The 25069-nt window shown below is 50.7% G+C and overlaps 1 protein-coding gene across 4 annotated transcripts; it reads right to left on the reverse strand.

The window, feature by feature from the left end:
• AP2S1 (adaptor related protein complex 2 sigma 1 subunit) lies at positions 16069-23692 on the reverse strand. Of its 4 annotated transcripts, none has more exons than XM_021093323.1 (6): positions 23471-23692; positions 20534-20683; positions 16981-17094; positions 16655-16714; positions 16360-16465; positions 16078-16236 (listed from the first exon to the last, which is right to left on the reverse strand). In XM_021093323.1, the coding sequence occupies exons 1-5, from the start codon at positions 23471-23473 to the stop codon at positions 16364-16366; spliced, it is 429 nt and encodes a 142-aa protein (XP_020948982.1). In that variant the 5' UTR covers positions 23474-23692; the 3' UTR covers positions 16078-16236; positions 16360-16363.

A 25069-nucleotide genomic window follows, 5' to 3' on the forward strand; every position in this document is an offset into this window, starting at 1 on the left:
GGAATGCCCAAGCATTAGGACAGGAAAGAGGGATAGAAGCTGGGCGACCAAGGGCCAGACAGCTGGGGGTCTAGCCATTGATTGTAACCAGACTGCACAGCAGGTGGTAGAATGTGACTCCCCAGAGCTGCTATTTTTATCTCATATCACTCTAATTCCACCCAAAGGACATCTGCCATCCTGAGGATGTGGGGTCGTCATGGCAACAATACTTCCATCACTTTGAGCCAAGGGGCGGGACCTGGCAACCATCTCCATGGAAACAGCAGGTTCACATTCCTGGAGGGAGTGTCATTATCTGGAAGACCTTTTCTGGCCTGGGAGTCCTTCTCTTACCAGCCTTACTCCCTCCTAAAGGAAGCCTTCCAGGATTATTCCAAATCTCTCCACCTCTCACCTGGCCCCTCCCTGCCCAATCTGGCTCCTATGCTGGGTCTCTGAGAGAGGAGGAAGAAGCCAAAAGGGTAAAGTAGGAGGAGGGAATATAAGAGAGTTCATGGGAGAGATAGTTTATCAGGAAAAAAATTCATAATACTTATTCATTTAACAAATATTAATTGAGGACCCACTAGCGGGAACTGTGCAAGCCCTGGGGACACAGCGGTAAATAAAACGAAATCCCAGTCTTCATGGAGTGGACTTTCTATTAGTAGGAATGAGACAGATAGTAAGTAGACTAGCAAAATGTATAGAGCAGTGCTGTCAAATAAAAATAGAATGGAACAGGGTTCCCACTGTGGCTCAGTGGTAGCGAACCTGGCTAGTACGCATGAGGACCCAGGTTCGATCCTTGGCCTTGCTCAGTGAGTTAAGGATTGGGTGTTGCCGTGAGCTGTGGTGTAGGTTGCAGACATGGCTCAGACCCTGAGTTGCTGTGACTCTGGTGTCGGCCAGTGGCTGCCGTTCAATTCAGCCCCTACCCTGAGCTCTTCTATATGCCAAGGGTACGGCCCTAAAAGCAAATATATATACATATACACATATATATATGTAAAAATATATATATACAATATATATTTACACATAAATTTATATTTTAAAATATATTTTAAATATATATAAATATATTTTAAATATAAATATAATGCATATATATGTATATATTTTTTTTTTCCCCCCTGGTGGCCTACTGGTTATGGATCCGCATTGTCACTGCTGTGGCTCAGGTCATTGCTGTGAAGCGGGTTGGATCCCTGGCAAGGGAACCCCTGAATGCAGCTGTCAGGGTCAAAAAAAAAAAAGTGTCTTCTCTGGAGCCACTAAATTTGTGGTAATTTGTTTGTTTTTTCTTCTTTTTAGGGCCGATTCTGTGGCACATGGAAGTTCCCAGGCTAGAGGCTAAATCGGAGCTGTAGCTTTGGGAGTCAGACAGCCCTGGCTTCCAATATTGAAACTACTCATTTCAGAGTTCCCGTCGTGGCGCAGTGGTTAACGAATCCGACTAGGAACCATGAGGTTGCGGGTTCGGTTCCTGCCCTTGCTCAGTGGGTTAACGATCCGGCGTTGCCGTGAGCTGTGGTGTAGGTTGCAGACACGGCTCGGATCCCTCGTTGCTGTGGCTCTGGCGTAGGCCAGAGGCTACAGCTCCGATTCGACCCCTAGCCTGGGAACCTCCATGTGCTGAGAGAGCGGCCCTAGAAATGGCAAAAAGACAAAAAAAAAAAAAAAAAAAAGAAAGAAACTACTCATTTCTCCTAGACAGTGAAAACGAAGAGGGAGTCACAATTTGAGGAAGGAGATGACTGTCAGCTTTCTTATTCCAAACCCTCAATATAAAACTTTAAATTATGTTATCTGTTATTAAAAAGAAAAAAATGGAAATTCCTGTTGTGGTTCAGTGGCAACGAATCTGACTCGTATCCATGAGGATGAGGATTCAATCCCTGGACTCGCTCAGTGGGTTAAGGATCCGGCATTGCCACGAACTGTGGTGTAGGTGGTGTAGGTCACAGAGGAGGCTCAGATCCAGTGTTGCTGTGGCTGTGGTGTAGGCCGGCAGCTGCAGCTCCTGTTCCACCCCTAGCCAGGGACCCTCCATATGCTGCAGGTACAAATAAATAATAAAAAGAAAAAAATGGACTGATGGAGAATTCAGTAATTTCAATACTTAAAATGGAAAGTAAACTGAGGGAAAAGTTTTTATAGAGCTTTGATCTCCAGACCCCTTTTCCCCCCACTTCCCAGAGGTGGGGGGGGGCAAAAGTTCCCAGCCCCTAATCCCTTGATTTCTCTGGTGACCGGCTCCATCCAGAGGCTATGAGGTGACCCCGTGCTCATTAGCATCAACTTGGAGATGAGTAAAGGGGCTCCTTATGGATAACAAAAGACACTTCTGTCACTCAGGAAATTCCAAGGGTTTTGGGGGCTCCTGCCAGAACCAGGGACAAAGATCAAATACATGTCTTATTACAACACAATATTCTCTCTTCAAGTCAAGGAACCCAACCCCCCTCTCTCTGAGTGTGAGCTGAATTTAGTAACTCAACTTGCAATGAATAGAATACAGCAGAACCAAAGGCCTGTCCCTTTCTCGATTGGTTTTTTTTTTTTTTTTTTTTTCTGTCTTTTGTCTTTTTAGGGCCGCACCTGCGGCATATGGAGGTTCCCAGGGTAGGGGTTGAATGGAGCTGTAGCCGCCGGCTTACGCCACAGCCACAGACACACCAGATCCAAACCGAGTCTGCAACCTACACCACAGCTCACGGCAACGCTGAATCTGAGCGAGGTCAGGAATCAAACCCGCAACCTCATGGTTCCTAGTCGGACTCGTTTCTGCTGCGCCACAATCAGGAACTCCCTAGATTGGGTTATAAAAAGGTTGCGGTTTTCACACTGGGGCCTCTCTTTATCTCTCATCACCTGCTGTGGAGGAATCCAGCTGCCACGTGTTACAAAGAAACTGAGGCATATACAGCAATTTTAAATTGAGCAAATTTAAATTTTAAATTGAGCAAAAATCAATCCCAATCAAGCAGCAATGAACTGGAAGTGGTTAAGAGCACGCCACTGCCACCGACAAGAGCTGGGGTAAAACTTTTGGAAAGACCCAGAAGCGAAGCTGAAGCCGGGCAATTATTTGTTTGGCTGTAGCTTAAGCATTTACCTTATTTGGGAAAGCTGGGATTGGCTGGGATTGGTTATCCTCGCATTTTTGAGACTTCAGACAAAAAAGCCATTGCCTGCCAGGTCAGCAGATGCTGTAGGTTGCATCAAGGCATGAGCCACTGCAGCCACGTGGATGGTGAGTCCTGGGAGGAATTCAGGATGGAGACAAACAGGATACTGGCCCTAGATAGATCAACTATATAACTAGGGAAAAATTTCTTTTTTCTTTTTTTTTCATTTGTGGCTGCCCTGCGGCACATGGAGCTCCTGGGCCAGGGATCGGATCTGAGCCATATTCTCCACCTAAGGGGCAGCTGGATCAACGCCAGATCCTTAGCCCACGGTGCATAGCCGGAGATCAAACCCTAGTCCCAGAGTTCCCAAGACGCCTCCAATCCCCCATCCAGTTGTGCCACAGCAGGAGCTCCTAATTTCTTTCTTTCTTTTCTTTTCTTTTTTTTTTTTTTTTTTTTTTTTTTTGGCCTCCCTGTAGCCTAAGGAGTTCCCCAGGCCAGGTATCATTGGGACCTACTGCTACGAGGCCATGTCATTTAACCCGTTGCACCTGGCCAACCATCAAACCTGTGTCCCGTCGCTCTGCAGGGACACCACCAATCCCTTTGTGCCACAGAGGGAACTCCTAAGGAATGATTTTAAATTTTATTTATTATTTTTTATTTTTAGAGCGACACATGCAGCATATGGAAGTTCCCAGGCTAGGGGTCAAATCAGCTACAGCTGCTGGCCTACACCACAGCCACAGCAGCACCAGATCTGAACCGCATCTGTGACTTACGCAGCAGCTGACGGCAATACCAGATCCTTAGCCCACTGAGCAAGACCAGGGATCGAACCCACATCTTCAGGGACAATATGTCATGTTCTTAACCTGCTGAGCCACAACGGGAACTCCTGTTGTGTGTTTTTCTTCAGTGGTCATTTGGTTGAAGCCTTTATAGGCTTATGTGTGGGTTTGCTTATGCAGGCTGCTAAGGTACTAGGGCTACCCCAGTTTAATGGCTTCCTTATGTAATTAATTTTTTTTTAATCTTTTTGCCTTTTTAGGGCCCCACCCGTGGCATATGGAGGTTCCCAGCCTCGGGGTTGAATTGGAGCTGTAGCCGTTGGCCTATGCCACAGCCACAGCAAAGCCAGATCTGAGCTGTGTCTACAGCCTACACCACAGCTCATGGCAATGCCAGGTCCTTCACCCACTGAGCGAGGTTAGGAATGGAACCTGCCTCCTCATGGATGCTAGTCAGGTTCCATAACCGCTGAGCCACGACAGGAACTCCCTTATTTAATTTAACACATATCATAAGGTCTCTCTGGAGAGGCCCACAGGTCCAACAAACAGCCAATGAAAAACGGAGGCCTCCTGCCATTAATCACCTGTGGCCTTGGGAGCCAATCTCCAGCTCCATAGCTTTCAAATGACTATGGTCCCAGCGAATAGCATGACCACAACTTCATGTGGGATCCTAAGCCACAGCTGCCCAGCTCCTGGATTCCTTACACCCAGAAGGAATGTGAGATAATAAACACTTGTTGCTTCAAGTTGCTGAATATGGGGGAAATTTGTTATGCAGCAATAGATAACTAATACATTCTTCAATAAAATTTATTGAGAAAGCAAAAACCTTCCATGGGTGTTCTCTTGTGGTGCAATAGGATCCTGTGTTGTCTCTGCAGCAGCTGGGGTTGCTGCTGTGGCTCGGGTTTGATCCCTGGCCCCGGAACTTACAAAGACACAGCCAAAAAACAAAACGAAACAAACTTCAGTGGCTCCGGGGCCAGGGACAAAGCTCCAACTGCCTACCATGGCCTATGACTCCACCTCCCCTCATTCACCCCTTTAGCCTCCCTCTCCCAATTCCTTTTGTCTTTTTTTTTTTTTTTTTAGGGCTATACTTGCAGCGTTTGGAAGTTTCCAGGCTAGAGACTGAGTCAGAGCCACAGCCGCTGGCCTACACCACAACCACAGCAATGTGGGATCTGAGCAGTGTCTGGGACCTACACCACAGCTCACAGCAACGCTGGATCCTTAACCCACTGAGGGAGGCCAGGGATCGAACCCACGAAGGGAACTCCCCCATGTGCACTTTTTGAAATACAACATCAGAGTTAATGGCCAGACTCAGAGTCAGAAAGTCCTGCAGGTGATTCCTAAGTCCACTGCTAACCAGCAGAGTGACCTTGGTGGAATCCGATACCCTTCCCTGTGCCCCTGCTGTATCATCTATAAACTTGGCCTTCCTACTAGGGTGATGGTGAGGAATGAAGGAGCTAGTTCAGGCAAAGTGCTTAGAACAAAGCCTGGAACATACTCGATGCTTTTTAAGTCTTTGCTGCTATTATTTTCATACTACTCCGGCCACAGAGATTGTCATTTCCCCAGATTCTCCCATGTGCCTTTTTCTTCCTGGCGTTTGCACATTTGCATTCCTTTCCTGGAACTCCTCCCTTACCCTTCTTCTTTTTGATTTGAGTTTATTCATCCTCTAGAGGGCAACTCAAATGCTACTTCCTCCAGGAAGCCCTCTCTGATTTCTCCTTCCAGGCTGGATGCAGGGCCCACACTGGGATCCTTCTCTCTCAATCCTGCCTAATCTGGAATGTGTCTGTCTCCACCACTGAGCTGTGAGACCCATGAAGGCAGGATCTTCAGCATTGCCCAGCACAAGGTGGGCACACAGCAGTTGCTCGGTGAGTATTTGCTGACTAGACAGATAAATCTCCAAAATCAAAGTATGTGTGTATGTGTGTGGTGTAGTGACTTCAAAAGCTGTTTCCAGCATTCTGGGCCAGCATGTTATTTTTATTTTTTATTTTGTTATTATTATTATTTTTTTGTCTTTTCATCTTTTCTTGGGCCGCACCCACGGCACATGGAGGTTCCCAGGCTAGGAGTCGAATCGGAGCTGCGGCTGCCAGCCTACACCACAGCCACAGCCATGCCAGATCTGATCCACATCTGCAACCTACACCACAGTTCATGGCAACACCGGATCCTTAAGCCACTGAGCGAAGCCAGCGACCGAACCCAGGTCCTCATGGATACTAGTTGGCTTCTTAACCCACCGAGCCACAACGGGAACTCTCTAAACTTTTAAATATGAGATCATTGTAAATTCACATGCAGTTTTAAGCACTGAGATGAGGACATCTTGTGTGCCTTTACCCAGTTCCCTCCTGATGGGAACATCTTATAAAACTACAGAGCAGTTGATTCTCCTTGCTCGATGCAGTTGTGTTCTGTAAAGTTACCGCAAACACTGCATTCGTGAATACTGAACCATGGTTCCTGGGAAATACTGGGTTGGGTTTCTGTGAAATTCCGCTCACAATGTTTCATGAATCCATCGATATACATAACTTTGTGTATTTCTGTTTAAAGATACTTTGTGTAATGTCCATTGTTGACTGGTTTACACTGAACTCAGGCCAACGGCATTATAAGTGGTGCCCAAAGGAAGCTTATGTAACAAATATAAAAATCTTATGCATTTTCTCCGTAAGGCACATCACTGCCTTCTTGCACTTAGGAGCCCTGGACAGCATTTCTGCACTGTGGCTCGGGAGCTGTTTTAAATAGCAAACGTCACCAACACAAAGCAGAAAAATGTGAAAAACGTGGCACCAAAGAGACCGTGAAAGGGATGCTTGTTTACAGGGTGAGAGCTGAAAAGACTAGGCAGAGCCTTGCCTCGGCCGACCTCAGCCGGGAATGTCTGTATTTGAAGACTAAATTTTTTTGGCTGCTCTGTGCAGCTCTGCAAATGACCTTACATTGATTTTGGAGTTTTTCTGTATTTGCTTTTACAAATAGGAAATCCGCAAACAATGGGGTGGGCCCTTCAGTACCACATCCAGGATGTTGACACTGCTGTGGTCAGAACAGACAATGCGGAGTTCCCGTTGTGGCTCAGCAGTTAACGAACCCGACTAGTATCTATGACGATGCGGGTTCGATCCCTGCCCTTGCTCAGTGGGTTGATGATCTGGCGTTGCCGTGAGCTGTGGTGTAGGTTGCAGATTTGGCTCGGATCCAGCGTTGCTGTGGCTCTGGCGTAAACTGGCAGCTACAGCTCCGATTCGACCCCTGGCCTGGTAGCCTCCATATGCCGCGGGAGTGGCCCAAGAAATGGCAAAAAGACAAAAAAAAAAAAGACAAAAGATAAAAATAAATAAAAAATTTTTAAAAATTTAAAAAGCGGCAATTTCCATCACAAGGATCCCGCCTGGTGCCTTTAATAGCCACGGCCACTTTCTCTACTCCCACCTCCTCCTGAAACGCCTGGGGACCACTAATCTGTTCTCTGTTTCTAGAATTTTATCATGTCAAGAATATTATATTAATGGAATTACACAGCATGTAACTTTGGGGGATACTTTTTTTTTTTTTTTTTTTTTTGGCCATACCTGCACCATATGGAAATTCCAGGGTCGGGAATCATACCTGCACCACAGCAGTGACAACAGTGTATCCTGAACGGCTAGGCCACCAGGGCATCCTTTTATTTATTTTTTTTATTTTTTGTCTTTTGTCTTTTTTTGTTGTTGTTATTTCTTGGGCCGCTCCCGCGGCATATGGAGGTTCCCAGGCTAGGGGTTGAATCGGAGCTGTAGCCACCAGCCTACGCCAGAGCCACAGCAACGCCGGATCCTTAACCCACTGAGCAAGGGCAGGGACCGAACCCGCGACCTCATGGTTCCTAGTCGGATTCGCTAACCACTGCGCCACGACGGGAACTCCTGGGCATCCTTTTAAAATATACAACTTGGAGTTCCTGTTGTGGCTCAGCGGGTTAAGGACCTGACATAGTGTCCGTGAGGATGCGGATTCAGTCCCTGGCCTCGCTCAGTGAGTTAAGTATCCAGTGTTGCCGCAAGCTGTCACATAGTTCACAGATACAACTAGGATCTGGCATTGCTACGTCTGTGGCGTAGCCCAGCACCTGCAGCTCTGATTCGAACGCTAGCCCTGGAATCGCCATATGCTGCAAAAACTGCTGTAAAAAGGAAAAGAAAAGAACAATTTGATGGTTTTTAATATATTCAGAGTTGTGCAACTATCACCACAATCCATTTTAGCACATTTTCTTTACCTTAAAAAGAAACCTTGGACCCCTTAGCCATCACTTCACTCTCTCCATCCTTCCCCGCCCTTGGCACCATCATCTACTCTCTGTCTCTGTGGATTCACCTGTACTGGAGAATTCATATAAATGGAATATACATTATGTGGTCTTTTGTGTCTGGCTTCTTTCACTTAGCATGTTTTCAAGGTTCGTCCATGTCTCCCCATGTCGTAGCATGGATCAGAACTTCATTCCTCTTTTTTTTTTTTTTTTTTTTTTTTTTTTTTGCTTTTTGGAGATGCACTAATGGCATATGGAAGTTTTGACCCCTGGGCTAGGGGTCAAATCAAAACTGCAGCTGCCAGCCTACACCACAGCCACAGCAACGAGGGATCGGAGCCCCTCTGTAACCTACACCACAGCTCACGGCAACGCCAGATCCTTGACCCACTGAGCAAAGCCAGGGATCGAACCCTGGTCCTTATGGATACTAGTCGGGTTTGTGTCCACTGAGCTGCAGTAGAACTCCAGAACTTCATTCCTTTTCAAGCCTGAACAATATTGCCTTGTATGGAAGTTCCTGCCACGGTGCAGTGGGTTAAGAACCCAACTGTGTCAGCTCAGGTCGCTGCGGAGGCATAGGTTCCACCCGTACCCCAGCCAGGGGGTTAAGGATCTGGCATTGTCAGAGCTGCAGTTGTAGCTGTGGTTCAGATTCAAGCCCTGGCCTCGGAACTTCTTTATGCTGTGGGTGCAGCCATTTAAAAGAATTACCTTGGAGTTCCCGTCGTGGCGCAGTGGTTAACGAATCCGACTAGGAACCATGAGGTTGCGGGTTCAGTCCCTGCCCTTGCTCAGTGGGTTAACGATCCGGCGTTGCCGTGAGCTGTGGTGTAGGTTGCAGACGCGGCTCGGATCCCGCGTTGCTGTGGCTCTGGCGTAGGCTGGTGGCTACAGCTCCGATTCAACCCCTAGCCTGGGAACCTCCATATGCCGCGGGAGCGGCCCAAGAAATAGCAACAACAACAACAAAAGACAAAAAAATAAAAAATAAAAAAAAAATAGGAGTTCCCGTCGTGGTGCAGTGGTTAACGAATCCGACTAGGAACCATGAGGTTGCGGGTTCGGTCCCTGCCCTTGCTCAGTGGGTTAACGATCCGGCGTTGCCGTGAGCTGTGGTGTAGGTTGCAGACGCGGCTCGGATCCCGCGTTGCTGTGGCTCTGGCGTAGGCCGGTGGCTACAGCTCCGATTCAACCCCTAGCCTGGGAACCTCCATATGCCGTGGGAGCGGCCCAAGAAATAGCAACAACAACAACAACAAAAAAAGACAAAAGACCAAAAAAAAAAAAAAATAAAAAATAAAAAAAAAAAAAAAAAAAATAAAAAAAAAATAAAAGAATTACCTTGTATGGGTGTACCGTAGTTTGCGTATCCATGCATCAGTTGACCGATTAGGCTTGACCCTTAAGGTCTGAAACAAAGTGGAGAAGATGGAATTCAAAGGCCATCTTTCTATCTTTCTTTCTTTTTTTTTTTTTTTTTTTGGCTTTTTCCATTTCTTGGGCCGCTCCCACGGCACATGGAGGTTCCCAGGCTAGGGGTTGAATCGGAGCTACAGCTGCCGGCCTACGCCACAGCCACAGCAACACAGGATCCGAGCCGTGTCTGCGACCTACACCACAGCTCACAGCAACACCGGATCCTTAACCCACTGAGCGAGGCCAGGGATCGAACCCGCAACCTCATGGTTCCTAGTCGGATTCGTTAACCACTGCGCAGGAACTCCGTTTCTTTTTTTTTTTTTCAAGCTAAAATAAAATATTTGTGTTACTAAGAGCATTTTGACATTTTTTTTAAAACATGTACCAAAATACTGGTTTAGTCATCTTCACCGACACCGCCACAGGCAGTTGTGCCCTGGTATTTGTTTGGGATGATTGCTGCAATTTTTATCACTCAAAGATTTGAAATCTCCCAAAAACAAATATTTGTTCTAAATGCAGGTCCTGTTCTAAGTTCTTGGTATATATTTGCTCATTTAAATCCCAACCAGGAGTTCCCTGGTGGCCTTGCAGGTTACCAGCCCAACTAGTATCCATGAGGATGCAGGTTTGATCCCTGGCCTTGCTCAGTGGGTGAAGGATCCGGCATTGCCACTGCTGTGGCTCAGGCTGCTGCTGTGGCGTGGGTTCGATCCCTGGCCCGGGAACTTCCACATGCCGTGGGTTCGGCCAAAATAAATAAATAAATAACCCCTCCTCCCCAACAGCCCTGTGCAGTAGGGACTGTTATTATTGCCCCCACTTGACAGATGAGAAAACAGAGGTTCTCACCTGAGGCTGCACAGCCAGTGAGTGGGAAAGCTGCTTTGAACCCAGGCCATCTGGCTTCAGTGGCCTCACTGTTGGCCATGATGCTAAGCAATTCCACAAAGTCAGTCAGCATAGAGGAGGCCACAGGATCACCTCCAGTGACTCTCATGCTGAAGATGCAGTAATTCTAAGGCTGCCTGGATACCAGGGAATGTGTGCCTGGATGATAGACTCCTGGGGATTGCTTCAAGATAAATGCAAGGGTAGACCCTGGATGGTGAGGGCCCAGTGAGTCAATGGGTTCATAATGAAAAGCAAACAAACAGAGAGTTCCCTGGTGGTCTAGTGGTTAGGATTTGGCACTTTGACTGCTGCCACCAGGATTCAGTCCCTGCTCTGGGAACTGAGATCCCACATTAAGCCAGGGCATGCCACGGCCAAAACAGACACTCAAAATAACAGCCCATGGGAAATCCCATTGTGACTCAGTGGAAAAGAATCTGACTAGTATCCATGAAGATGCACATTCAATCCCTGGCTTTGCACAGTGGGTTAAGGATCTGGCGTGGCCGTGAGCTGTGGTGTAGGTCGCAGACACGGCTCAGATCTGGTGTTGCTGTGGCTGCAGTGTAGGCCGTGGGTACAGCTCCGATTCCACCCCTAGCCTGGGAACCTCCATATGCCACCAGTGCAGCCCTAAAATGACCAAAAAAACCAAACAAACAAACAAAAAAAAACAAAAAAAAACTTTAACAAACAAAAGCAAAAAAACGGCCTATGACATGAGGACTCTTGATTTTTCCATGAAGGCTTTGGCAAAAAGACTCCGCAGCTATAAAGGTGAGACGATGGCCCTGGCCACAGACAGACTTCCTACAATCCCAGGACTTCTGGGCTGTGCGACTCCAGCGAAAGGACTTCACATCTCTGATCCTCCGGCCCCTCACCTGCCCAGAAGAGGAGCCAGTCCCAACCTCCTTCGAGAGCATGTGTGAGGGATTTCCCTTCATGGCTCAGCCGTTAATGAACGAGACTAGGATCCAAGAGGATGTGGGTTCCATCCCTGGCCTCGCTTGGTGGGTTGGGGATCCAGCATTGCTATGAGATGAGGTTAGAGAGGGGACGGGGATCTTGTGGGTCTTGCTGAATGAAGCGGAAGCCACAGGAGCAATTTGAGGAAGGAAGTGACATCATTCTCTTATCATTTGCTTCCTGCGAAAGGATTCTGCTAACGAGCAGGGAACTTTCTGTTGGCAAAGAACAGCAAGGCGGCGACTGTGATAGTCCAGGTAGGAGATGCTGGAGGCTGGCCCAGTGGTTAGCTTGGGGTTAAGACCTTGGTTTTTTTTTAGTTAATTTAATTATTTTATTTTGTTTTATTTTATTTATTTATTTATTTATTTTGTCTTTTTGCTATTTCTTGGGCCGCCCCTGCGGCATATGGAGGTTCCCAGGCTAGGGGTCGAATCGGAGCCATAGCCACCGGCCTACGCCAGAGCCACAGCAACGCAGGATCCGAGCCGCGTCTGCAACCTACACCACAGCTCACTGCAACGCCGGATCGTTAACCCACTGAGCAAGGGCAGGGACCGAACCCGCAACCTCATGGTTCCTAGTCGGATTCGTTAACCACTGCGCCACCACAGGAACTCCCTGTTTTGTTTGTTTTATTTTATTTTTAGGCCACAGGTGTGGCATATGGAAGTTCCCAGCCTGGGGGAGGGGTGTCGAATCAGAGCTGCGGGAGTGAGAGCCCCTGTCCTGGCGCCGCAGAAATGAATCTGACTAGGAACCATGAGGTTGTGGGTTCGATCCCTGACCTTGCTCAGTGGGCTAAAGATCTGGCGTTGCCGTGTAGGTTGCAGACACAGCTCGGATCCTGCATTGCTGTGGCATAGGCTGGTAGCTATAGCTCTGATCGGACCCCTAGCCTGGGAATCTCCATATGCCATGGGTGTGGCCCTAAAAAGAAAAAAAAAAAAAAAAAAACAACTGCAGGAGTTCCCATTGTGATACAATAGAAATGAATCTGACTAGTATCCTTGAGGTTGCAGGTTCCATCCCTGGCCTCACTCTGTGGGTCAGGGATCCAGCATTGCATGGGCTGTGGTGTAAGTCACAGACAGGGCTCGGTTCCCGAGTTGCCATGGCTGTGGCATAGGCTGGCAGCTGCAATTCCAATTTGATCCCTAGCCTGCGAACTTCCATATGCTGCACCTTGAAAGCAAAAAGCACAACAAAACCAAGAAAACTGCAGCTGCCAGCCTGCACCACAGCCACTGCATAGCGGAATCCTTAAGCCACTGACTGAAGCCAAGAATTGAATCCCCAGCCTCATGGATACTAGTGGGTCTCAACCCACTGAGCCACAGTGGGAACTCCAGGATTAAGACTTTGGATGCAGGTTGAAGCTCACACCAAAATGATTGCCTGCTGACTAAATGTGGGATGTACGAAGGACAGAAGAGGCATGAACCCCATCCAAGGGTCCAGCCTTCATACCTGAAAAGACAGTGGATTCCATGCTGCTCAAGGAAATAGGATATTCCAGCGCTTAATGTGCAGCCACTCATAGGAAAGTGCCCAACTTGTGCCATGTTAGTTTAAGAGGATGTTGTCAGCCAAGTGCAGGATTGCATCCCAGGGGAGGGAAGGCAAGGCTGACCCTGGCCAACCTTGAAAAGACTCAGGCAGGTGTCAGGCATGGAGCCAGTTTTCCAGCTAACATTACCCTCTGGGCTGGGCTGGGCTGGGCTGGCCTCTCCCTTCCCCAGACCAGAAGGAAATAATCTCTCCCATCCCCACCTGGAATTCACTCTCAACCAGGTTCCTGAGGCTCCCACACCCTCCTGCCAGGCCTCTCTTCACTCAGCCCACCGATAACTAATAGGCTACATCTCAGCTGTTTTGTATGTGGCTTGAGCTAGAGATACAATCTCCTACCCCATGTACCTAGCCCGCCTCCTGTCCGCATCTTCAGGGACTTCTAAAGATGTTTCCCCCTTCCTCTTTTGCACATTAGCCCATTTGGCTGTTCCTCATCTTCTTTTTTTTTTTTTTTCCCCTTTTTAAAAAAAATTTTTAGGGCCACACTCGAAGCATATGGAGGTTCCCAGGCTAGGGGTCGAATCAGAGCTGTAGCTGCCGGCCTACACCACAGCCACAGCAACGTGGCATGCGAGCTGCGTCTGTGACCTACACCACAGCTCACGGAAACACCGGATCCTTAACCCACTGAGCAAAGCCAGGGATCGAACCCTCAACCTCATGGTTCTTAGTTGGATTCGTTTCCGCGGCACCATGATGGGAACTCCATCATCTAAGCACTTTGTTCTGCAACCCACGGGGATGACTTTTGTGTATGGTGTGAGGGAGCAATCAGATCTCCCAGCCCATGGGTGTAACCCACACCCTCCCCCAGGGTCTGGAAGGCCCCTTCTGTCTTGTACTAAATCTCCATGGATTTGTGTGTCTGTTTCTGGCCTATTCTCTCTCTCTTTTTTTTTTTTAATGGCCAAACCTGAGGCATATGGAAGTTCTCTGGGCCAGGGGTCAGATTGGAGCTGCCACAGCCACAGCCACAGCACCTGGGGATCTGAGTCGCATCTACGGCAACGCTGGATCCTCGACACACTAGCAAAGCCAGGGATCAAACCTGCATCCTCATGGATACTAGTTGGATTGGTTTCCGCTGCATCGCAACGGGAACTCCACAATGCCAGATCTGAGCCAGATCTTCAACCTACCCCAAAGGTTGCAGTAACACCAGTTCCTTACTTAACCCACTGAGCAAGGCCAGGGATGGAAGCTGCATCTTCATGGAAATTAGTTGGGTTCATAATGACTGAGCCACGACCCAAACTCCCAGTTTTTATTTCTCTTGGCCAAACAGGAGTCTGTGTGCTGAGTCATAAAGTAAGCATAATGTTTAACTTTGTGAGATCCTGCCCCATTTCGCAATCCCACCAGCAATATATGAGAGTTTGGTTGCTCCGCATGCTTGCCGGCACTTGTTTTTTTTTTTGTTTGTTTGTTCCCGCCCTTTGATTCCGGGGCCAGGGATCAAATAGCATTGACCCAAGCCACTGCAGTGACAAAGCTGGGTCCTTAATTCAATATGCCGTGAGATAACTCAACGCACTTGGTTTTCAGTTTATTTTATTTAGCTTTTTTGGCCACACCTGTGTGGCATATAGACGTTCTCAGGCCTGAGGTCAAATCAGAGCTGCAGCTGCCAGCCTATGTCACAGCCACAGCAACGCCAGATCCGAGCCTCGTCTGTAAACTACACCATAGCTCATGGCAACCCTGGATCCTTAACCCACTTGAACAAGCCCAGGGATCAAACCTGCACCCTCATAGATACTAGTCAGGTTCTTAACCCACTGAGCCACATCGGGAACTCCTCAACCCACATTCCAGATGAAGAAACAGAGGTCAGAGAGGTTAAGTGACTTACCCCAAGTCTTCACAGTGTGGATGTGGCTGAGCTGGAACACGCCTGCCTCTGTAGTTGGGAGAGTGACGCAAAGCGCTGGCACATTAATAAGAGCAGAGTCAACATGCCTGGTGCTGTTCTTGGCTCTGCCAAGGGAGCTGGTCACGGCTGCAGCCAAAGGCCATCACGCTGCTCTCAATGGGCAGGGGCTGGGGGAGTGGGGGGAGGGGGACGCGACCAGTCCAGAGGGGACCAGAAACATGCAATGATGTTTTCTTGTCACAATGGCCAAGGGCCACTGAGGACTGGCAATTGGCAGATGGAGGCAGACAATCAGGCCACTACTGGCACAGTCTCATGCCAGAAAGAATCAACCCACCCCAAGTGCCAGCGGGGCCGTGCCTGAGAACCACGAACACTGGGTCCAGTGCCTGCACTTGCAACCACCTCCGGTCTGGCGGTTATTGAGGATTCTGCGAACTTCCGCTGGAGCGCAGTGGGTAAATGATCCGGCGTGGCCGCAGCTGAGGCATAAGTCAAAGCTCCAGCTCAGGTTCAAGCCCGGCCCAGGAACTTCCATTTGCCATAGGGTGGCCAAAAAAGAAAAAAAAAAAAAGAACATGGAGTCTGGAGCCACCTGGGCTCAAAACCAACCTGGTTCAGCTGCAGACTAGCTACGTGAGTCTTTTTAAACTCGGCGATCTCCTCTGGAAAATGGGGCTACTCATCCCGTGAGGATTAAGTAAGGTAATAGGCATGGATCCTTAGAACTGAGCTTAAGAGCTGTCAATGTGGGCTAAGAGTACCACCATTTATTATATTCTTTTGGCTGCACCCACAGCATGCAGAAGTTCCCCGGGCCAAGCCACAGCAGTGACAACACCAGATCCTTAACCTGCTGAGCCACCAGAAATAACAATGCTATGATTATTTTAGTAGCAAGTGCTCAGTGTCTCAGTCTGTCACCCCTTCCAGGCTCGGGTACCCTCTGTGGGCAGAAGCAGGTGTGAATGCACCCATCCCCCAACCCCACCACCTTGCTCAGGATGAGGAGGGTTTGTTGACTATCTGACACACTGATGGCAGGGCACCGGGAGCTGCCCACGTTTCCCAGGGAAGACAGACAAGTGCTCAAAGACATGAGGCCAGGCGGGGACCACAGATTTATTGGGGGGCTCCACGCACGCACTCACAGCATCACACAATGACAACAGGCACGGGTACTCGGTACACGCGAAGTGGCCTCTGCCCGCAGTTGGGGCCCAGGGGCCGTGGGGTGGGGCTTCCTCCCTTGTGGCCCAGACCCAGCTGGGTGCCTTCCTCCTGGGCAGCTGAGGGAGGAGCCGCAGGGGGCAACGATGCCAGGCCTGGGAACGGGGAGGGAGCAGGCTGGTCCGGGGAGGGGTGAGAAGCCGGGCGGCCGCCCTCACTCCAGGGACTGCAGCATCAGCAGCTGTTTGAGCACCTTCGTCTGGCTGGTCTCACGGATCTCACCGGCCAGGAACATCTCGTCCACGACCGTGTAAACCTGAGTGAAGGGAGGTCAAGGGGAGATCCCGGGGCGATCACCCCAGAATGCTGATCTGAACCTCAGGACCTGGGGGGCGCTCTGACGCCTGACAGCCAGGGACCAGGCATCAGCAGAGGCACTGGGGCAGCTGTAGGGTTCTGGCCCACCCTCCTGCCCCCAACTCCCAGCCCCTCGGCCAGGACCCACCTTGTAGAAGTTGAACACCAGGTCCAGTTCACAGACATTGTGGAAATACTCATTTAAGACCTGGGCGAGGAAGACAGAGTTGCTGAGAGACAGGCAGGGAGGGAGACACACAGCACCAGCAACGAGGGGCATCGGGAAGCGACGGCGGAAAAAGGTCAGAAAGAAACCGAGGAAGAGGGAAAGCCCAGAGCAGAGGACACAGCGAGGGGGGGGCGGGAAAGACCTCATGTCTGTGCCTCCTCCCGCTCCCCCCCGACTGAGGGGAAAACAAGGGGGTCCCGAGCACCCCAAGGGAGGGGACCAGGGCTGCCCGCCCGCCCGCGCACCTCCACAAAGTTGTGGATGGCCTCCAGGTAGGCCAGGTTGTTGTCGTTGACGTCCACGCAGATGCAGAAGTAGAGGCCGGCGTAGCGTCGGTAAATGATCTTGAAGTTCCGGAACTGCGGGGCGGAGAAGCTGTGAGCGACAGGGCCCGCCCGGGACCCCACGTGCCGGCCAGAGGGGCACCAACACCCTTAGCCCTTTGTTCCATGTGAGGTCCGAGGCCCTTGCTCTGTGCCGGCCTCTGTGCTGCGGTCACCGTGGTGGCCTGGCTGTCCCTGCCTGGGGCTCAGAATCCAGTGGAGAGAGACTCATCCTTGGTGGTCGCCTGAGTGGGCAGGGCTGGGCTGCGGGAGCCCAGAGGGGTGGGCGGCTAACCTAGCCCGGGGGTCCGGGAGGGCTTCCTGGAGGAAGGGGCATGTGGACTGAGATTCTGAGGATGAGTAGGAGTGAATGGGCAGGAGTGCTTTACCGCAGAGGGAGCCGCCCATGTAAAAACCCAGAGCCCAAAGGGAGGCAGGGGTGTTCTGTAGCATCTGTGCCCCCTTTCTGGGGCTCCCTGTCGTCTCTGGGGAGGGTCCAATTCCTCGGCCTGGAACTAATCTAGTCACACATTCCATAAACACTGCCTGAGTACCTCCTGTGCAGCAGGCTTTGGGCTGAGCAGTGCAGACCCACCACCAAGACAATCCCAGCCCTGTCCTTAACTGAACATAATATAAATATCACCACAGCCAACACATAAATGCAACCCAGGAATAAATATGCATGAACTAGGGACACAGACTCTAATTTTATATGCATGTGTAAGTAGATAAAGCGACAAGCAGATAGAGATACACAAACTCCCCAAAATCTGAAAAAAATCCAATCTGGCGCACGCGCGCGTCTGTGTGTGTGTGGTGCCACCTGGTGGCAACTGCAATAGCCAACACAAGTCCTTGGCTCTTATTCATTTTTCCCCCTAGCTTATCCTTCTGTTAATTTCTACACTGAGTGTTTCCTAATATTACATTTTTTTCCTGCACATAATCCATGGATTAGTAAGTAAATACCAGGGTTCTAACTGCACTTTTTTTTTCAACCCATACAAATATAGGATCAAATGTTTAAAGGCCCCTGCTCTGGAGGGGAGGGTTCAAGACAGGAAGCGGAAGAGTCCCCTGGTGGCCTAGCAGGTTAAGGATCTGGCATTGTCACTGCAGTGGCTCAGGTCACTGCCATGGTGCAAGTTCAACCCCTGGTCCCAGAACTTTTGCATGCCGGGCACAGCCAAAAAGAAAGAAAGAAAAAAAGACATGAGGAGTTCCTGTTGTGGCTCAGTGGTAATGAACCCAACTAGTATCCATGAAGATGCAGGTTCAATCCCTGGCCTCCCTCAGTGGGTTAAAGATCTGGCGTTGCTGTGAGCTGCGGGGTAGGTCAGATCCTGCATTGCCATGGCTGTGGCGTAGGTTGGCAGCTGCAGCTCCAATTCAAACCCGAGCCCAGGAACTTCCATATGCCAAGGGTTTGGTCCTAAAAAGAAAAAAAAAAAAAAGATCTGAAGTGGAGAGGGCAGGAAAAGTTTATCTGGAGACTGGCTGTTATCGCTGGTGTGGCCTTGGCAGGATCTGACCCTAAGCAGCACTCTTCTCAAAATTCTTCCTTTCCTGCTATCGCCCTCCTGGTTCCTTCCTGTCGCCACTGTGTCCCCAGCCCTACCCTGGGCCTGGATCAGGAGGAGCCTAAGATCTGAGGGTCAGGCCCCCTTGTGACATTCTCACCTGGCCCGCCCTTCAGGCTGCTCCTGTCTATTAGGGCCTCCCCCCCACCGACCCAGTCCCTCAGGCATTGTCACTTCCAGCAGTCAGTGCGGGACCCGCAGCAGGATGTCCTGGGAGAACACGCATCCCTGATGTCCCCACCCTTCTCCCGCATCCCTTCCCGGACACCTCGTTGCTGATGTTCACCTCAACCTGCTCTGCCCCAGTCGGCCGCAGCCAAGAAACAGCCCGATATCGTCCCCTACTGGTGGTTCCGCTTTCTGTAACACTCATCCAGTCCTTGGCCCATCAGTTGGCGTGGCCACCAAACTGCTCCACGCCACCCCCACCCCGCTTCCAAGCCAGTGCCCGTCACCTGCAACCCTCACCTGGACCACAGAAGTCACCTCCCCCTGCTTCTGCTCTTGCCTTCTGGAGAGGGAACCCTAAAGCCTGAGTCAGCCCACAGCCCTCTGCAGCTCAAAACCCTCCCGTGGCTCCCATCTCACTCAGGGTAAGAGCCCAAGGCCTCGCCGTGGTCCACAAAGTCCTGCCCCCTCTGCTTCCATTTGATCTTCGATCTGATCTGCTCCCGATGTCCTCCCTGGCTTCCTCCACTTCAGACACCCTGGCCCTCCTGCTATTCCAGGAATGCCCCAGCCCACTCCCGCTGCCTCAGGGCCTTTGCACTTGCTGTTCCCTGGGCTTGGAATGTTCCTCTCAGAGAGCATCTCCTTTCCCTCCTCAGTTCCTTCAGGTCCTCCCTCAAATGTCCCCGTTTCAATGAAGGCTTCCTGGCCAAACCATTTACACCTGCATTCCACCTCCCCCTGCACACACCCCGGCAATTCCATCCTCCACCCCATCACTCATCACCATCTGCTACACGCCATCTTTACTAAGAGTTTCCCCCTGGCTAGAATGGGAGCTGTCAGCTCTCCGAGGGGAGGCACTGGTGTCTGCCACGTCCCTTGCTGTATCCCCAGTGCCTAGAATTGTGCTCCACTCACAGGAGGCCCTTGATAAATATTTGTTGACGTCTACAGGACAATCGGCCTGGTCTCTTGAACAGACTAATACTGCAGGAATTAAAGCTGGAGACATCTCAGTGAAGAGACCAAAGAGACGTGGCAACCACGGCAATGCAAGATCCTTGACTGGCATTGGACCATCATTTTTGTTTCGTTTTGTTTTGTTTGCCTTTTAGGGCCACACCTGCAGCATATGGACGTTCCCAGGCTATGGGTCGAATCTGAGCTGCAGCCACAGCCAGATCCAAGCCAAGTCTGTGACCTACACCATAGCTCACAGTAACACTGGATCCTTAACCCACTGAGCAAGGCCAGGAATCGAACCCGCATCCTTATAAAGAATAGTTAGGTTTGTTACTACTGAGCCATGACGGGAACTCCACATTTTAATAGTTTTAAAAAGGCACCAGAGGAGTTTTGTCGTGGCACAGAGGAAATGAATCTGACCAGGAACCATGAGGTTGCAAGTTCCTGTTGTGGCTCAGCAGTAACAAACCCACCTAGAATCCATGAGGATACAGGTTCCATCCCTGGCCTCACTCAGCGGGTTCAGAATCCAGTGTTGCCATGAGCTGTGGTGTAGGTTGCACATGTGGCTTGGATCTGGCGTTGCTGTGGCTGTAGCATAGACTGGCAGCTCTAGCTCCAATTCCACCCCTAGCCTGGGAACTTCCATATGCTGTGGGTGCAGCCCTAAAAAAAAAAAAAAACCCACAAGGTTGAGCAGGAAGGGTCAAAAGGAAGCAGGGGAGTGTGGGAGGCAGGGGGGAGGGTCCTATCACCTCCACAAAGTTGGTGTGTTTGGCATCTCGGACAGTGACCACGGCGTGCACTTCCTCAATCAGCTTCTGTTTCTCGTCATCATCAAACTGCATGTACCACTTGGCCAGGCGCGTCTTGCCTGCCCGGTTCTGGATGAGGATGAAGCGGATCTGGGGGCAGAGGGAGGAGGAGGAAGGGAGAGAGATGGGGAGGGTGGGCCAGTGCCAGGCGGCCCAGCCCAACAGCCCCACCCGCCCCCACAGGGGAGAGCAGGTCCACCCATCTCAGCCACTCCCCAGAGCCCAGCCAGGCTGGCCTGGCCGAAGGCTCTGGTCCCAAGTCCCTCCCACCACCCCCCACTCCCCCCACCCCCGTGGAGGGATTTCTCTTCCACTGGCGGACGTGCGCTGCGCTGAGTGCCAGGCTCTGCCAGTTCTTGTTCCCAGGACCCGGGACAAAAGATCTGCCCCTCTAAGCCTCAGTTTCCCCACTGGCGGAACAAGTTTCCTTAGAAGGTCCATCTTGTCAGGGTGTTTTGAAGGTTAAATAGGTTTATCAATTTAATCCAATGGCCGATGCTAGCAGGCATGCTCGGTGTCAGCTACAATTATCATCAGTGATGGCTAGGAAATGTGCTTTTGTGATTCTGAAGCGTCAGCTCAACTCTCCTCAGGTGACTATGAACACTGAACAAGTTCATGACAAAAGTGTTTAGTATAACGCTTACTGCTTACGGAGCTCTCGAGAAAATTAGCTATTATGACAGAGAGGCATTTGATCAAGTGGCTAAGAACTCAGGCTGGAGACTGTGCATGAATCCTGGCACTGCTGGCTGTGTGTCTGTGGGCAAATCACTGAACCTCTCTGGACCTCGATTTCCCCATCTGTATAATGGACATAATGAGAATACATCCCTCATAAGACTGTTGCACGAGTTAATAAATATAAGACTTAGGAGTTCCCGTGGTGGCGCAGTGGTTAACGAATCCGACTAGGAACCATGAGGTTGCGGGTTCGGTCCCTGCCCTTGCTCAGTGGGTTAACGATCCGGCGTTGCCGTGAGCTGTGGTGTAGGTTGCAGACGCGGCTCGGATCCCACGTTGCTGTGGCTCTGGTGTAGACCGGCAGCTACAGCTCCGATTGGACCCCTAGCCTGGGAACCTCCATATGCCGTGGGAGCGGCCCAAGAAATAGCAACAACAACAACAACAACAACAACAAAAAAAAAGACTTATAGTACCGTGATGAGTGCACATGAAGTGATATACAAATATTAGGTTGTTGGTTTTTTGGCCAAGACCACAGCCTGTGGAAGCTCCTGAACGAAGGACTTGAACCCTCGCCATGGAGGCAACCCAAGCCGCTGCAGTAATCACACCAGATCCTTAACCCACTGTGCCACAAGGGAACTCCCCAATATTAGTTCTTAGTAATATTATAATTGATTATCATTTGACTTTGAGAAGACCATGGCCCAAGTTTCATCCTGCTAGGAAGCCTGCCTTTGGGCCCCGTTCTGTTTGAGATGGGCACTCTTGTGCCCATTTGATAGATGAAGAAACTGAGGCTCAGAGAAAGGACGTCTCACAGCCAGAAAGCAGAGCTGGGAATCCAAGGGCTTTGCTTTGAACCCACTTCCCCTGACGTGTGTGTGGCAGCCTCCACCCTCTCATAGAGTCCATTCTCTTCCCTAAGCCTCATTCTCCACACACCATTCCTCCTTCCCCAACCAATCAAGCTGGATGGGAACAGGATATTATGGTCTCCTTTCAAGAACACTGTCTGCTGAGCCAGGGAAAACCACTTCCTAGCAAGGCAGGGGTCCTGGGAGACAGGGAGAGGGCACGGGGTGGAGGTGGGGGTACCCACACCAGGCAGCCACTGCCTGGGGCAGAGCCAGAGAAATATGGGGCACACTGAGGGCAGAGATAAAAGCAAGCCTGAAAAGCTGAGGGAGAGCTCTGCCTCTGACCCCCCCCCCAGTTCCCTCATGCACCTCTTCCTGTTTCTCCTCCCAATTAGAGTCTCCCCACTTCAGGGAATCCACCCTCAGAAGCCCTTTCCCTCCTGCACCCTCAACCCTCGGATGTCCCCGCTCTATGTCCCCCAACCTACTGTCTCCAAGCCCTTACCCTAGAGCTGTCCCCTTTCGACTTCCTCTTTCTCGGTTTCAATGCCCTCTGTCAGGTCTCCCCATCTCTGGGGAGGGGTACCAAATCCAGTGGCTTGTCCTTGCCCCCAAAGCCTCATCCCCATCTCTCGCACTCCTGTGCCTATTACCTACCCTCCGTGACCTCTTCCACTGCTCCCCACACATCTCTAGTATCCACTCCCTACGCCAAGCCTTCTCCCTTTTCTAGCACGCTTTCCCTAACTCTAAAGCCCCATTCCCTACAGTTGCCTACTTCCCGTTTCCAGTGTCCAGTCTCTTCCTCTTGAAATTCTGTCTCCTTCATCAGCAGTATCCCGCCCAGTTCCAACACCCCCTCTCCGTCTGCAGTGTCAGCTTCCTGCCTCTAGAGACCCCCGTCTCTCCCAGCCGAAGGTCTTCCATCCTTCTCCAACTATCCGGTCACACTCCCAGAGAGCTCTCTTCTTGGGATGCCCCCTCGCCACCTCCAATTCCTTCTCCCCACCTCGGAGATCCTTCTTCGTGAGTTGCCTGCCAGTTTCAAAACCCTTCAGCCACCTCCAATGTCCCCTCCCGCACAGACCCCTCCTCTTGTCATCCGGTCTCCAAAGCCCCCTAGCCTTGAGAGCCCCGTTACACTCTGGCGTCCAGAACCGCCGCCCAGTCCCCTTCCCCGGCCTTTGGTCGGCCCCAATCTCGAGAGCCCCCGCCTGGCCCAGACCATTGCACCGCGGCCGGGGGGGCTTGTCAGTATCCCACCGCGCCTCGAGTACCTGCACATGGACCCACCCTCTGCCCATCCCCAGTATGGGCGCGCCCCCGTTACCATGGCGACCCCCGTCCGACCCCAGCTTCTGGGAGGCCCCGGTCCCACGGCTTCTGGGAGGCTCGGGCTTTGGCGGCTGTTGGGGCACCCGGGGCTAGAGCGGACTTCCGGCAGAAGAACTCGCCCGCCCTCTCTCGCGCACAGCCGGCTGGGAATTGTAGTCCGAAGAAATGGGGTCGTTCGTCTGAGCGGCACGCCAGAGAAATGGGCCTGTCCCGCGTCCCAGCATGCTACGCGACTATCCTTTTCCTCGCGCAAGGTTCGGTCTCCAAATGCATTCTGGGAGCCGTGGGTGAATGTCTCCTGGCAGGACTACAATTCCCGAAATGCTGGACAGCCAGCAAGGCAAGGGTTGCACTCTAGGAAATGTAGTTCGGACAGCCTTCCTTCTCCCTCCCACCGCCCCCCCAACAAGGCAAGAAGGACGTACTGGGAATAGCTGTTTTAGCAGAACACTGTAAATTAATTGTATTTTAATAACAAACAAATAAATTAAAAATCAATCAATAAGAAACTACGTTGGGGGAGCATGGTCACCCAGTACTTTGTTTAGAATATGTTAAGCGACTTATGTGGGACAGTGGCTTAAGCGCATGAATTTGGAAGCCAGAACTGTATGCAAATCGTGCCTTTATTTCCTAGCTGTGTGACTCTGGGCCAGCAACTTCACCTCTTAACTCAACTTCTTTAACTGTAAAAGACGGTTGATCAAGGGGTCACCTCAGTAGAGTTGTTTTAAAGCATCCGTAAGTTTCCAAAGTACTTAGCCCAGTGCTGGACATATAGTATGTGTTATGTGTTTGTTTGTTTGTTAGGGCCACACCCTCCGTGTGTGGAAGTTTCCAGGCTAAGGGTTGAATAGTAGCTGCAGCTGCTGCCTGTGTCAGAGCCACAGCAACATAGGATCTCAGTCACATCTGCAACCTATACCACAGCTCACAGCCACTCCAGATCCTTAACCCACTGAGAAAGGCCAGGGACTGAACCCACATCCTCATGGATACTAGTCAGGTTCCTTACCACTGAGCCACAATGGGAATTGCCTTCCCCCATTTCTTTGATCGCTGACCTCTTTTCTTCCTTTGGCTTAAACATCACCTCCGCAGTCCTATATGGGGGAACCCAACATACGAAGTTCCCCTCTTCGACCCCCCACATTCTCTAGGTCAGCAGTTAGATTTCTTTAAAGCCTTTTTACAGCTGTTAATGATTTTATTTGGGGTGTGTGTCTCTGTGTGTGTGTTGCCTCCGTTGAGGGCAGGGAACCTGTTAACAATCTACATCCCCTAGAACATGGTGGCACATAGTAAGCATTCAGTAAAGGGATGGATACTGAGGGGAGACTTGCTCTAAGAAAGCAAGGTAAATTAGGAGTTCCGTCGTGGTTCAGAGGTAACAAACCCAACTAGTATCCATGAGGACGCAGGTTTGATCCCTAGCCTCGTTCAGTGGATTAAGGATCCTGCCATGAGCTGTGGTGTAGGTGGCAGACGAGGCTCGGATCTGGTGTTGCTGTGGCTGTGGTGTAGGCCAGAAGCTGCAGCTCTGATTCAACCCCTAGCCTGGGATCCTCCATATGCCGCGGGTGCGGCCCTAGAA

The sequence above is a fragment of the Sus scrofa genome, chromosome 6, assembly GCF_000003025.6.
Source record: "Sus scrofa isolate TJ Tabasco breed Duroc chromosome 6, Sscrofa11.1, whole genome shotgun sequence".
Lineage (NCBI taxonomy): Eukaryota > Metazoa > Chordata > Mammalia > Artiodactyla > Suidae > Sus > Sus scrofa.

Coding starts and splice junctions, on each gene's coding strand:
- AP2S1 (XM_021093323.1), bottom strand. Junction 17,095..20,533: donor AACACACCAACTTTGTGGAG/GTGATAGGACCC, acceptor TCCGCCCCGCAG/TTCCGGAACTTCAAGATCAT. Junction 16,715..16,980: donor CCATCCACAACTTTGTGGAG/GTGCGCGGGCGG, acceptor TTCCTCGCCCAG/GTCTTAAATGAGTATTTCCA.